General features: G+C 36.1%; 2 protein-coding genes across 5 annotated transcripts in view; both read right to left on the reverse strand.

Annotated features, from left to right (window-relative positions):
* Positions 1-4,838, reverse strand: part of RNF43 (ring finger protein 43) — a 74,771-nt gene extending 69,933 nt beyond the window's left edge. Inside the window, exons 1-2 of one of the 2 annotated variants that reach the window (XM_060203817.1) lie at positions 4,264-4,838; positions 2,645-3,269 (exon numbers count right to left, since the gene is read on the reverse strand). In XM_060203817.1, coding sequence (XP_060059800.1) covers positions 2,645-2,896 — 252 coding nt within the window. In that variant the 5' untranslated portion in view covers positions 2,897-3,269; positions 4,264-4,838. Of the gene's footprint in view, positions 1-2,644 lie in introns of both variants that reach the window. The other variant, XM_060203816.1, reaches the window with a different exon arrangement.
* A 2,964-nt stretch (positions 4,839-7,802) lies between these two features.
* HSF5 (heat shock transcription factor 5) overlaps positions 7,803-15,323 on the reverse strand; it is a 54,681-nt gene continuing 47,160 nt past the window's right edge. For all 3 annotated transcript variants that reach the window (XM_060203824.1, XM_060203822.1, XM_060203823.1), the window contains exon 6: positions 7,803-10,009. In XM_060203824.1, coding sequence (XP_060059807.1) covers positions 9,947-10,009 — 63 coding nt within the window. In that variant the 3' untranslated portion in view covers positions 7,803-9,946. The remainder of the gene's footprint in view (positions 10,010-15,323) is intronic.

Below are 15,323 nucleotides of genomic sequence, written 5' to 3' on the forward strand. Positions count from 1 at the left end.
AAATAAAGAGGAAACAGGTAGAAGGAAGTTAGAAGAAGAGACAGATTGGGCACAGGTAGGAAGAAACCTAAGATGAAGACATTTTAAAGACAATACCAAAAGTGCACACAGATTTGAAATGATGGGGCAGTGCAAAGAAGCAACTCTTAACCAGAAGAAACAAATAAAACCCAATATAATTTGGTCAGGACTAAGATGGAAAAATTTTGGAATAGAAAAGAAAGGACCTCATGAAAGATGATGAATGACATAGTGGGGGTTGTATTGTTAAATGGGGATCTGGGGAATGTTATGCATGTACAAACTATTGTATTTACTGTTGAATGTAAAGCATTAATTCCCCAATAAAGAAATAAATTATTAAAAAGAAAAAAGAAAAGGACCTGAGAAATGAAGAGAATATGGCAAAGGAAAAAATTCCTGTTCTGGTTGACTTTCTCTTAGTATTTTTTAAAAATATTATAATTAAAGAATTTGAACATATCTAATAAAAAGTTTAAGTGCAGCAAAGAACACCTCTAGAAATAGAGCTTCAGTTAAATAGAAGGCTAGCTTAACCACAGTTGTGTAAACCCGAGTGGAAGCGTAATCTGATAAGGAACAAGCAGCATGAATTCTAGAAGTATGAACCATGTTTCCCTAACATGATAGAGTCCTTTGAAAGAGTTAATCAAATAGAGGATGAGGAAGAACTAGTGCATATCATTCGAAAGACTGATTTTGTTTTTTAAAAACAAAGTCTCATAAGAGGTTATTAAAATTGTAGTTTTATTTATGCATTAAAAGTTTATTAATAGACAGCAACCTAAGGGTAATGCTGAAAGCCTCCTGATACCTGGCTAATATACAAATTTAATGACCTAGGAGACACTAACATGGGCAGAAAATATGACGGCTGAAAACTGATCTTTCTAAATAATACACAATGAAATTCTCTCTTCACAAAGAAATAATGTTTAATACATTGCTAGTCTTGGCTGTAATAGATAAAAAACAAAAACAAACAAACAAAAAACTAGCAAGATGTAGCAGAATGGGAAAAGGCTTAATGAATAATGACAACAAATGGTAAAAGAATGTTAGCTACAGGCTCTTTTATACATTTTCTTTTATGAATATACAGAAATTTTATGTAGAACTTTACAATAATAGAAGACAACAAAATTAAATGAGGACACTATTTCATGTAGCATATAATTTACCCATTGAACATGCTGCCACAGGACATTAATGAGCTTAGTATAGCTCCCACAGATCTCAGAGATATAAAAATATGGCTTGATAGCAAAATTACTTAAGCTAAAAAATTAAAATGGAGCTTATACCTCAGAGTATTAAACAGGCATGTCAGGAACAAAGTATATTCAAAATATTTCAATTTAAGTTTTTCCCAGTTAAATAGACTTTTATTTAAAATTTCTCACACCATTCTTTAGATGCACTATTTTGTCTATTTTTATAAATAGAATCATCGATTTCACCCAGTCCTACCATTTCACTTTATCCGTCAAATATTGTCTATAAAGTTATCATGAAGAACAACTAAATCAAGTGTGAAAATTTATGTCTGGAAGAGAATTCTAGTCTACAGCCATACTACTCTGAACATGCCTGATCTCGTCTAGAAGAGAATTCTGTAATGTGTTACATATTCTCACCTTCTTTAAGTAGAAAAAAATTTAAATTCAATCATATTTTGACTGTGTTCATACTACAAAATAAAAATATTTGCTTGGGTTTCTGAGATAGATCATATGTAATAGTATTTTAACCTGTACCCAAGAGTAAGCAAGTATACCGTTATAAAGCAAATTTTTTTCAATAAGCAACAAAATTTTATGGAATATGAAACTAGAAAGCCATACTAAAAAGGCATGGCCCTCTAGGCTCTTTCTTCACCTGGGGAATGAGTAATTCATCCATGAACCCACTTAGTTCATAAATTCAACACATAAAGAACAGGAGCTATAGTTTTGTAAAACTCAGTCTTAAGGTTAAGAAACTGCATCTGAAAAACCCTGCGGGGCAGCAATAAAGATGTTAAATTAAAAAATTGTAGAAAATAATAAAATTATGTATAGATAAGACCAAAGTGATCAGAAGAAAAGTTTACACCTTGTGTCCATTTTGTAATCCAGTCCTCTCCATTTTGGTCTTAGCAATAGGGTGTCACACGTGGTATAAAGCCAGCCATAGTATTCAAGCTTGACTGAATTTTAAAAGTGACACTGTGATCAAATATACTCCAAGGACATTCAAATATCTTAGAGTGGTATTGACCATTAAAATCAACCTCTTTAGTGCTCATCAAATTTTAGAAATATTTAAAGTACTACTCTCTGACCAATTAAAAACATAGCTATGCATAAAAAAAACTAGTGTCCAGAACATGTCTCTTGCAAATAAAGGTCTTTTTATATGTATCTATAAGTCGATGTAAACGAGTTAGATAAGTAGGTGCTCTTCTAAAATATAGATTTATATGCCTTTTGTGAATAAAAATAAGAATTTGCATTAGAATAATATTTTTTAAAAATGAAACAAATAGAAAGCTGAGTAAATGACTTTGGTATTTGGTTGGGAGACAAAAGCAGAAAAAGCGTATTCCAAGCAGATGAAAAGTGAAACATAATAAAATTCTTACCTGCATTAACTTTCCTTCTGCTGGAGTTACTTCAGCAACACCAGCAAACACACCTTCCAAAGTGAGGTTCAGTTTTCCTGTAGGATCCATTTTCAAGGGGATCACTCTGATAATAGCTTTCTGTTCTGCAGATCTTTCAGACTCCACGGTTGTAGCCAGTACCAGTCCAGTGTGTCCAAAGCCTGCCTGCAGGGTAGCCATCAGCAGCCAGGGCCAGAGGGCAGCCAGCTGCAGCTGGTGGCCACCACTCATGCTACCAGCTGCAGCAATGCACTTTGGCCATACATACTGCTTCCACTAGCTAGTACCAGCTGCAGGTTTTCAGATCCAGAGGAAATGTTGTGCTTTAGTTTCAGAAAACCAAGTTGTAGCTTTGGCCCTTCCTTTTTCTAAAGTATATTCCCAAGAACAGGTGGCATTCCTGATCTGGCAGCAAAGAGGGTATTTTCAGCCCACTTCTGCTGCAGGTATGTCATTTTCTCCCATCTTCACTATGATTAGTAAAGATAGCACCACTTCTCTTTGGAATTTCCAACTTTGTTTGAGGTTGAATGTCACATCCTGAATGTTTATTATGTCAGATCATTTGGTACTGGTCTTCCATATGCATCAAGTTGCTGAGCCACTAAACCCAATGTTAATGAACAAAACAAGGCAAAGTAAGAGACTAAGGCCATGCATCAAAAGAGAGAGTGAAAAAACTCCAACTTGAAAATGGAGAGATGATCTTATTTTTAAGCCCCCCAAATCTGTCAGTGGTAAAAACTAAAGATCATAGAAAACTTTTAACAGGGGAGGAAAGGGAACAATATTTTGAACCACTCTTTGAGAGGTATCCAAAGATGCTATATAGTATTCATAAAAGTCTCCACATTAAACTATTTCAGTGTAGCCAAATTTCTAGGCCATTTATAATTTATAATAAGTGACTTTATAATAATTTCCATAAACCTAAAATATGTTTTACTTAAATTTGCCTATAATTCAGGTACTAATTTATGTCTTCACATATTACAGGATAATCCTGAGCATCACCTTTTCCAACTTTCAGAGTAAGAAGAATATTTGAAAAGGTTTACCTCCTAGTTAAAACTCAAATTGCTATCTCTATTTTCCCTTTTCTCTTAAGGATTCCAGGTTTTATTCTCCCACTGATAATAACAAGGACTCTGATTTCCCATGAGATGTTTTTGAAAACTATTATCCAAGTTTTATAATCTGTAATTTTCTAGGTTCGTAAGTAAAACAAAGGACTATTCCTAACACGTTTTCAAATTCCTTGAGGGGGTGGAGAATAAAAGATAGGGGGAGTGGGGTGGTGAGTAGTCTCTAGGCTCCTGGAAAAGTAAAAATAAGCCTGAGTAGATTTGTGCTATTTCTAGGCACACTTGAGAATTCTGATTCTTTGTACATACAAAATCTTAATTTAAAGCTTTGGGGTAAAACATCCTCTTGCCCTGCTGTGTTCAGAGGTCAAGTTAAAAAAAAAAATCTTATAAATCTTCAGAGTAAGTGCTGAAAAGTCAAGCAACTGAACCTATGAACCTGTTATATAAATTCTTTTCTTTTGCTGAGGCAGAGGGAGAAAAAAAAAAGAATTTCAAAAGAAATCTGCAAACCTGTTGCGCTGTCGGCCCCACTGGAATCCACAGGGATGAAACAAATTCAATTACGCTTTTATAGATCCTGATCAAAAAAAGGTTTCAACTGCTTAACCAAGTACAGCTCATTCTTCCACCTTCTTACTCTGCAACCAAACCAAGTGCCCCACACTGCAGGTAGATGCCGAGAAATTCCGTGGCCTGAAAAAATAATCCATGCAGGTCAAAGGCAGAAACTTATTCCAGGGTCAGAGCTAATGTCCCAAGGACTCTAAAACATTTATAAAGGGTCCAACATCATTTCTGAAAACGCCTTTCTAACAAAAGTTCTTTTTCTCCCCGAACAGCATATAAAATGATCAAATCTTGAAAAAGAAGCAAAGTAGCAAATACATCAGCAACAATTCACTACCAGGAACACAGAAAATCCCCCAGAAGAAGGCAATATCTCTGAATCATGGATGGACTTGGAAAGCTCGAAAGGATTCCAGTGCTTCCCTTCCAGAGAGACAGTTCTGGATCACCTCCCTAGAGGAGGAAGCCTGTGGTTTGTAATTGGTGTTCTAGCTCTGACTCCCTCCCCTGGGACTGCAATCACGCTCTCTACCTGCTGACACGAAGTGAGGGTGGAGCAGTTACAGGCAACCACCCCCCACCCGCCCCTCCTCCTCCTGGCTGGAGCCCTGAGCTTGGTTGGGTGCACGCACACGTTCTTTGGCTCACCCTTCTCTCTCAGCTCCTCTACTCCCTCTACTGAGCAACAGCCAAACTGCAACCCATTCCTTGATAAATTCTGGGTAAGCGCCACATCTAAATCAGGGCCACGCGAACAGCTATCTAAGCCGATTCTACACCAAAGAGAGTACAGGTGGCAATATGGGAAAATCAAGAGGAAAATCAAAGTAACCCAGAACATAAAATATCGAACACAAAAGTTTTTCAAAGAAAAGTTAAAAAAGATTTCTGCTCTCTCAGAAACAACCTGAATAAAGTGCTCCTATGTTGTAGTATTGACTGGTCTACTGGTAGCTTGTGTGTTGTAGTATTTACTGGTCTACTGCTAGCTTGTGCCTGCTATCCTAACAGGGCTCAATTTTACGCATCGCTTTTCTTCAGCTCTTACTGATTTAACCTCATTAGCTCTTTTCTAAATCCCATCTTATGAAGCTTTTAGATAACAACAAATGTTAGATGTTAGAGATTTGGAATCTATTTCTTTTCACATCTTTGCAAGGTGAAGTGATAGTGTGTAAGCCTGCAAAGAAGTCCATGTCACAAACACATACGGGGGGGGGGGGGGAGAAGGGGATGCAAACCAAGAAACAAACAAAAACCCCCACTAATTTTTGGCTAGTTACTTCATTCATAAGCTATAATTCTTCTAGTAGCCTAGTCATTAGAAATAATCCAGGAAGACGGGCCGAGGACCGGCGTAAGGATCCGAGTTCGAGCCCCCACCTCCCCACCTGCTGGGGAGGGGTTTCACAGGCAGTGAAGCAGGTCTGCAGCCCACCCCCCTTCTTCCCCTCCTCTCTCCATTTCTCTGTCCTATCTAACAACATCAATAACAACAATAATAAATACAACAACAATAATAAATAAAACAACAATAAAAAACAAGGGCAACAAAAAGGGAAAATCAGTTTAAAAAAAAAAAAAGAATCACTAATAAACAAAAAAAGAACTCCAAACTTTAAAATTTGAATTTTTAATTTTACCAGATTATATCTTGATTGTGGCCAGACATCTTATTTATTTTTACCTGATGCTAATAATCTTTTTTAAAAATTTATTTTATTATCTTTTATTTATTGGATAGAGACAGCGGAAATCAAGAAGGAAACGGGTGATAGGGAGAGAGAGAGAGAGAGACACCTGCAGCACTGCTTCACCACTCGCAAAGCTTTCCCCCTGCAGGTGGGGACCAGGGGCTCGAACCCAGATCCTTGAGCATTGTAATACATACACTCAACCAGGTGCGCCACCACCCAGCCCCTAATAATCTTTTTTTTAATGTACAAATGAAAAACAATGTAAACGTGGCTTAACACTATTAAACTGTGCAGTTAAAATGATTAATAGTAATTTTGTTTTACAATTAACTTTATTACCTATAACGTGAATAACAATAATTGCATTGCATGTTTGTTAAAATGTTAAATAACAATGAAATTAAATGAAAGAGTATGTATGAGTGGTCTATTCATTTAGAACTTTTTTTTCCCCTAAAGAAAGAAGGCTTATAGGGATAGTTTTGATATTTTGGGCCTATTAAGTAACTGCAAACAAAGAATTTCTTATATTTTAAAAAAATATTTATTTATTTATGAAAGAACATTCCAAAGAGGAAGATACATGGAGACAGAAAGACTAGAGCACTGCTCAGTTCTGAATTATGGTGGTGCTAGGGATTGAACCTGGGACTTCAGAGCCTCAGGCATGAAAGTCTTTTGCATGAACATTATGTTGTCTCCCCAGTAAAAGAGAATTTCTGAAGTAAAATTTTCATACTTTTTCACTGTTGGTTGACTCTTAAGACATAATGTAAGTAGAACCTTTTTTTAATAGGTCCTTTTCTGAATAAAAACAGACCTAATTTTTCAGGTGAGAATTTTTAAATCTGCTGATTTTATATGTTTATTTATTTATTGGTGTCCGTAATCACACGCAAGGTCTCACGCATGCAAGGCATACCATCTGTCATTGAGCCACATCCCTGGCTCAACAAATTTTATGCATGCCGTGTAATAAATAATACAGCACAAGTACTAAAGAGCACATATCATTATATACCTCATCAGTGTGAAAATAACTTTCAAGTCAAACTAAATAAAAAGTACACTACAAATGAGTTTTACCTCACTAGAGGCCCAAACCTGCTTGAAACTTGCAAAGAGATTAAGAGACTGAAACTTAAGAATTAATACATACAATTGGTTGAAAAAAAGAGAAAATTTTAATTGTGACTGCCCTCTCCTGAGGAAACTGAAATCTGGGAATAGTGGATATATATTTAAAGCCAGGAACTTAGAGATACTCAGAATATAACCAAAGAATTCTTTTTAGTTTGTTTCATTGATTTACTGTGTTCATTTAGGTGACCAGAATTGACAAAGAAAATAAATTACTTTGTGGTTTCAGTGTTTTAGAATTACCCTTCAGTGTTTTATATGTCAAAACCACAAAGATGCTATCATTATGATAATGAAATGCCCATCTGCTAACATTTACTTACAAGAGAGAGAGATCATCCTTCAGCAAACAACTTTTGGATTAGTCAAATTTGGATTAACTAAAGTTACTTGAGACCATTCATCCTTTTCCCCAAATCTGTATTTCTAATAAGCATGTTAAGAACCATCCTTATTTTAATGGAATTTTAAGACTTAATCTTTATTCAAGAATAAATGAAAAAAAAATACCATGACACTTAAAAAAAGTCAGATTATTTGAAAAATATAGTACATTCTCCACTGAGTTTTACTGTTACAATTAATAATTAAAATGGCTGAATTTCTGTTGATAAATCCAATAGTATAAATAATCAAGACAACAAGTCTAGTTGAAACACTCACTTTATTATTGAATGATTGAAATTTATCATGCTTATCGAGCTGAAATACTGAGGTGCTAGTCAGGAACTTGTTGGTAGTTATCAGATCCTACTGACTAAATCACACAAAGATTTTCAGATTTTACCATTTTGCCCAAGTCAGTAAGAGTAGCTTTAGTTGTTGGGTAGCAGGCATGTGGGGATAGCAGGAGATCCAGCTCCTTGGTCTGTTGTATTCACATATTTTTTTAAAAATTGGAAAGTTGATAAAAGGCATTTCATTAAAACTACTGAAACCAAATTCATGCCAAAGATCCTGCTTGACACATGTCCCTTAAACGATATAGTTCTCTTAACATATACAAAGCTAAGATAAAGGCATATTTATGGAAAGGAATATCACCTACACAGTATATCAGCTTTTCAATGACAGAGCAAAGGCAAAGTCCCTTCACCTGGAGAGTGGGTTTTCTCTTCATATACTCTGCCGAAATTCATTGTCTGGACAAAAGATGTAGGAGTCTTGATAATATTTTCATCTTTTAAATCTTGCTAATAAATATGAATAAATGTCCATCACATGGACATCAACTAGTCTAATCAGAATGGACCAAAAGAGGTCACTTTTCAGAACCTACTCTCATATCTATTCAGTTTAGATATTACAGAGCTCACCCTTTTCCAAAAATCTAATATCTCCGTAACATTTTTGGGTTTGGCATCACTGGAAAGGCACAATACAATTTAAGATATGCATTGTTACACCTACAATAGCTAGCATGTTATATCACTAAGTGCCTTTTCTTTTAAGTAAATTTCATATTCCTAGGCTTTCCTTTTTGTTTCTGTAGTGCTTGTTAGGAAAACTGGAGCAGAAAAGTCCTAGTCAGTTTAAAAGACTTTAAGTCAGAAATTCCCTTTCTGTCATTGGAGAGCAAATAAGGATCAACTACAGAGACTAGGCATCCATAAACTAGTCACAGTCTTACAACTTGAATTTAGAATCCTACAGACAAGGATAACATTCAAATATCATTCTCAATCCCTCTATCTGAAAGTCTCTACAAGCCTAGACCAGACATAAAATATCAGAGATAGAGATCCTGTTAAATGACTACTAATCAGTTCTTAGAATTTACACACAATATTTTATACAGATAAGGACTTATACTTTCTGGAAGCAAAAATCTAAAATAAGAAAATAGTGTTTAAATCTTAAGTGTTTTTGTTCACCCACTGTACATTTCCCCTTAAAAATAAAATATTACACTTGTGTCCTTTATACTCTATATGCATCCTCTATCCTGCAATATTAATAAAAATATAAAGTTTAAAACTTTTCAATCTACCAGCATTCATAAATAGTTATATTAAACAAATTAAATAATTTTCTTCAGAAGACATTTAAATAAGTGATATATTAACAAAAACCCTCTTACCATCTAGGATAAGGTATCATTAAAATTAAAGAAAGATATGAAAATAGAAGAAAGCTCCCACTAATAAAAAGAATCGGGCTGTTAAGTGTGATGGGTGATCCAAGTCCGGATGCCTTGCTCTTGAAACAGAATGCTGGGCAGGAAGCAAGAAAATTTCCTAGTTAATCACTTAGAAAATTAGAGTTTCTTCCTTGAAATTCCTGACCCATTAGACCTGTGATCTTGGTCATCTGGCATTCCTTTGTTTCTCACACAATTTTCTCTAAAAGGATCACAATGTGGTATGAAACAGACTGAACTCCCGTTAGGGTTGTGCTGACTATAGTTTAAAAGTGGCAAGATGATAGCATGAGCACACAGTTGATTCTCCAGTACCATAGATGCAGAAGTTTTTAGATGCTTCTTCACTGTAACAGAAGGCCAGGACTTTTCATTTGAAAGAGTTCTGGGCAGCAAAAAAAAAAAGGGGGGGGGCCGCTTGGTGTTTACAGTAGCTTGTCAAGGTAAATAATCTGAACTGAACAGCTGTAGTAAATAAAATCCCAATTCTCAAATAACAAAATTCTCAATTAACAAAACAGAAATGCTTTTTTTTTTTTCCTTAACAGAACTGGAAAAAAAATCCCAAAAGTGTGTCATGTGCAAGGCTAGTCTGCCTCCAGCTACAGCCAGTGCACAATGTCACATCTGTCATTCATGCCTCACTCTTTTAATTCTTCCTCCTTTGGAAAGTGTTCCTGCTTGCAAGCCACGTCCACCAGCAGATGAAGATCTATAAAGAAAGAAGGTTTGTTTATTCACTTTTAGCATCTCAGACTGTAAAGCTTGATAGATCAGTCTTCAGATAAGAACAAGTTGCTTATCATTCACTCTAGAATTGGTCCTGAAATTATATTATCTATTTTGGACAACAAACATACATCACTTTTGTAAGGATGAAAAATCAATAAAGAATTCTTTCTAAAGACGAAATAAAATCCTATTATCAGTTTTTCAATTTTAGGATAGGTAGGTCTGTACTTCTAAAACATAAATACAGCCCAATTGTTCACCCAAAGATACTAACAAGTTTAAAGTTTTTATCCTTAGTGTAGTCAAATCTAGCATTCAATTGCTTTTTTTAATAAGTGGAAAATTAAGGAAAAGTGTCAAAGGAATCAAAATGGAATATATATGCAAAAGGAAAATACACCGATGCTGAAGATTTTTGAGGATGGGAAGTGGGAATATGAAAAAGTGCCAGATTTTGGGGAGGTAGGGGAGATAGCATCAGGGTTCTATGAAAGACATTCATGCCTGAGACTCCAAGGTCCCAGGTTTAATCCCCAGCACCATCATAAGCCTGAGTTGAGTACTGCTTTTTATTTTCTTTCTCTATCTTCCTCTCTGTATCTCTCATTAAAATAAATAAATTTTAAAAGTAATGCCTTCAGAAATAAAGCATTGAAATATATAATAGCTACTTTTTCAAAATTGATTGCCCCTTATAATTTCCACATAATGAGTAGTACAGCTGAAGTTTTATAAAAATACTTAGCTGAACTATCAATAATAAAGCATACCCTTCATGAGGTTAAGAGAAGGAGAGTGGTTCAGTACAATGGAAACAAATAAAAAGGGGAGCTCTCATCTTAGGTATAAGGCTCTATAATGCAAAATAAACAAGCAAACAACCACAAAAACTTAAGACCATGAATAGAGGTAGAGTTCAATGGCCAGAGTAACACAGCTAGAAACAAAAAGATACTAATGTAACTTTTAAACTCAATCTAATTAGTTTAAAATTTATAGACCAACAGAACTAGGGAGCTTTTTCAGGTTGGTCTTGAAGCTTACGTTTTTGCTCTGGCATTATGGAATTAAACTACACTACATAGCTGAAGTCTTTCATTTTATTATAGAAATACAGAGATCTTTGTCACTATACTTCTACAATATTGCTTTTATGGGATTGATTCACAGCCTGAACAAGAGCCTAATTAAAAAAAAAAAAAAACAGAATTTGACTACCACATATGAGAAAATCTAGAAAGCATCTGGAATGACATCTTATTTTTTAAAAATAATTCTGCAAACAACATAACTTTTTTTAAAGAATATATTTTTTAATTTATTAATTCTTTTGTTGCCTTTGTTTTTTTAATTATTGTAGTTATTGTTGTTATTGATGTCATTGTTGTTGGATAGGACAGAGAGAAATGGAGAGAGGAGGGGAAGACAGAGAGGGGGAGAGAAAGATAGATACCTGCAGACCTGCTTCACTGCTTGTGAAGTGACTCCCCTGCAGGTGGGGAGCCAGGGGCTCCAACCGGGATCCTTACGCCGGTGCTCATGCTTTGCGCCACGTGTGCTTAACCCATTTTGCTACAGACCGACTTCCACAACATAACTTTTTTAAAAAAGTTATTTTTACTGTATTTATTTTGGATAGAGACAGAGAGAAATCAAGAGGGAAGGAGGAAATAGAGAGGAAGAGAGACACAGTCACCTGCAGCACTGCTTCACCATTCATGAAGCTTTCCCTCTGCAGGTGGGGACCAAGGGCTTGAACTCAGGTCCTTATGCACTATAATTTGTGTGCTCAACCAGGTGCTCCACCACTTTGCCTGACACCTGATTTTTGCCATTTTTTACAAAAGGTAAACAAAACATTAGAGGCAGCTACTTGCTCATCTGGTAAGCTACGTGTGTGTGTGTGTGTGTGTGTGTGTGTGTGTGTGTGTGTGTGTGTGTGTGTTTAAAAAAAAAAGCAGTTATTCCAAATGAACATCTCATTTAGGAAGAGTAGGCCAGCAGGTAATTGTTTATAATTGACTTCTTGTCAATTCTTGTATGATTACAGAGGCATTATTCACAATAGCTAAAAGATGAAAGTAATAAATTTAAAGAGAAAACGGCCACCAGAAACAGTGGATTTGTCATGCAGGTACCAAGTCCCAGTGATAATCCTGATAGCAAAAAAAGAAAGATAGAAAGAAAGCAAAACAAAAAGAAAAAAATAAAGCAAGGAAAAGAAAGAAAAGAAAAAGTAATCTGGGCTGGAGAAAAAGCAAAATGGTTATGCAAAGACTCTCATGCCTGAGGCTCTGAGGTCCCAGTTTCAGTCCCCAGCACCACCATAAGCCAGAGCTGAGCAGTACTTTGGCCATTCTCTCTCTGTTTCTTAAAATAAAATAAAATAAAATAAAATAAAATAAAATAAAAATTTTAAAGTAATCCAAGTGTACAACAGCAGATGAGTAGATAAAATATGGTATATATGGTACATACCTATACTGAAATACCATTTCATCTTTAAAAAACCAATACATGTTGAAATTCTAATGTGTTACAACATAGATGAATTAGAAAACAGTGCAACTGAAATATATAGAGAGACACCTACAGACCTGCTTCACCACTTGTGAAGTTTCCCATGCAGGTGGGGAGCAGTGGCTTGAACACGGGTCTTTGCTCATGATAAAGTGTGTGCTAAACTGGGTACAACACTGCCCAGACCCCTGTTTAATTGCTTTTTAAAATTGCTATACTGATAGACTCAGATAATGAACAAGAGCAAGTCACATATAGGCACATTTTAAATAGTCACCATCCATATGGCCTCAGAATGAGTTGTGTAATGTAGTATGAACAGCAAACCCTCTTAACTTTAATGATATGGCTTTAAATAGCATATAGTGTGTGGGAATGGGTTGGGTTGGAGAGTAGGGGATGGAACACTAAGTAGAATGCAAGGACCCAGGTTCAAACCCCTGGTCTTCACCTGCAGGGAAGAAGCTTCACGAGAGGTGAAGCAGTGCTCTTTCACTCTCTATCCCCCCCCTTCCCTCTCAATTTCTGTCTCTCTCAAAAAAAATTTTTTTTTTGACTGCTGGGAGTGGTGGTACCAAGCCCCAACAACAAGCCTGGTGGAAATTTAAAAATTTTGAAAGAAAAATACAGCGTATGTCACACAGTTTCTAATAATATGTATCTAGACAGTAATTTCATTAAAGCAAATTTCCTTCATTAACAAAGCTGCTAATCAAAGTGTTCAAGAACAGAGACTAATAAAAATACAAAAAGACATAAACTAGCCAGATATTACTAAATGTTTATATAGTTTCATTCAGAAAATAACCTTGCAAAAAGAACCACATCAGAGAAGATAATTATTTGGGAATCTCAGCAACTGAATTTGTGCAAGAGCTGGCCTTAAGGGATAGAGCATTGCATCTATTTGCTCAGGAATGCTAATTTCTACTGAGAGCACCTTCTAAAGTTTTTAAATTATTACATTAATAAAATCATGTATATACCCAATAACTACAAAATGGGAATTTTTTCTTATACACAGGTGTTTAACTGTGCTCTATAACGTTCCAATTTTATGAGCTATATATAAAGCAAATATTCTATCAGCTTTCACAGTAAGATTAATATTTGGATATCTTCAGTTTGCAGTGAGGACTTGGCACTGAGTGGAGGACTGAATGAAATGAAGGAGCCAGTCACACTGAATATCTGGGTGAAGTACAGTTTAAATCAAGAGAATAGCAAATGTGAAGACAGGAATAAGTTTGCTATGTTCAAAGAAGAGTGAAGACGCAGAAGCCAGCCAACTCAAGTCCCTGGTCCCCACCTTCTGGAAAGAAATGTTTTGAGAAGTAGAACAGTGCTGCATCTCTCTGTCTCTCTCTGTATCTCTCTCTCTCTCCGTGTGTGTGTGTGTGTGTGTGTGTGTGTGTGTGTGTGTGTGTGTGTGTGTCCTCTATTTCTGTCTCTAGCAGAAAAAGGAAAAAAAATGGCTGCTGAGAATGGTGAAGTCACTGTGTAGGCACAGAATCCCAGTGATAACCTTGGTGGTAAAGTGAGGAGAGAGGAAGGATGGAACAGTGGTTATGCAAAAAGATTTTCATGCCTGAGGTTCTGAGATCTCAGATTCAATCCCCTGCACCATAAGCCAGAGCTAAGTAGTGTTCTGCCCACCGTTTTCTCTCTTTCTCTCTCCCTGTATCTCTCTCATTAAATAAATAAATATTTTTTAGTTTTAAAGAAAAGAGAGGGAGGTTACCATAACTGGAATATATGAGGGAGACAGCAAGTGGTTGGGAGATGAATCAGAACAATCGCTAGGAAATAAACCATTTAGTGTCTTGTAGACCATAGTAAGGAATTTTAGACTTCATTCTAAATATGATAGAAAATCATGGAAAAAGTTAAATAAGGAAGTGTTTTTACTTAATTTTAGGTTTGTTTTACTTTTTTGTTTATTTTGGACAGACATAGAGAAAAACTGAGAGCAGAGGGTTAGGAAGACAGGTGGGGACTGGGAGCTTGAACCTGGTCTTTGAGCATTGTAATGTGTGCACTCCACCAGGTTCACCACCACCCAGCCCTGTTATTTTACTACTTAAGAAAAGGAGAATCAGAACATCCTCTGGCATATGTGAAGCCAGGGACTGAACTTGGAACCTCATGCTTTTAAGTCAACAATCCTACCATCATGCCACCTTCCATGCTATAGGAAGTATGTTTTAAATCTATCACTCTGGGGGCCTGGTTAAGCACACTGGGCATAAGGACCTGGGTTCAAGCTCCTGGCCCCCCACCTGCAGGAGGGAAGCTTTATGAGCAGAGAAGCTCTTAAAGAAGTACTGCAGGGGTTGCGGGTGGTGGCACATCTGGTTGAGCACATATGTTACAATGCACAAGGACCCAGGTTCGAGCCCCCTTCCCTACCTGCAGGGGGGAAGCTTTGCGAGTAGTGAAGCAGGGCTGCAGGTGTCTGTCTCTCTCCCTCTATCACCCCCTTCCTCTAGATTTCTGGCTGTCTCTATCCAATAAATAAATAAAGACAATAAAAATTTTAAAAAAGGAGTGTTGCAGGTATCTCTCTTTCTCCCTATCTCCCCTTTCCCTCTCAATTTCTGTCTCTACCAAATAAATCTTCTTCTAGCGTTTGCCCTACCAAATAAATAATAAAATATAAGACATTAAATCTTTCACTGTTATATAGAGAAAATACTAGAGTGTGTAAGTGGTGGAAGCAGGAAGACCAATTAAGAAGTTAGGATTTGGGGGCAGAACAGCTAGCTCTCTATGTG

Source organism: Erinaceus europaeus, chromosome 12 (genome assembly GCF_950295315.1).
Source record: "Erinaceus europaeus chromosome 12, mEriEur2.1, whole genome shotgun sequence".
Classification (NCBI taxonomy): domain Eukaryota; kingdom Metazoa; phylum Chordata; class Mammalia; order Eulipotyphla; family Erinaceidae; genus Erinaceus; species Erinaceus europaeus.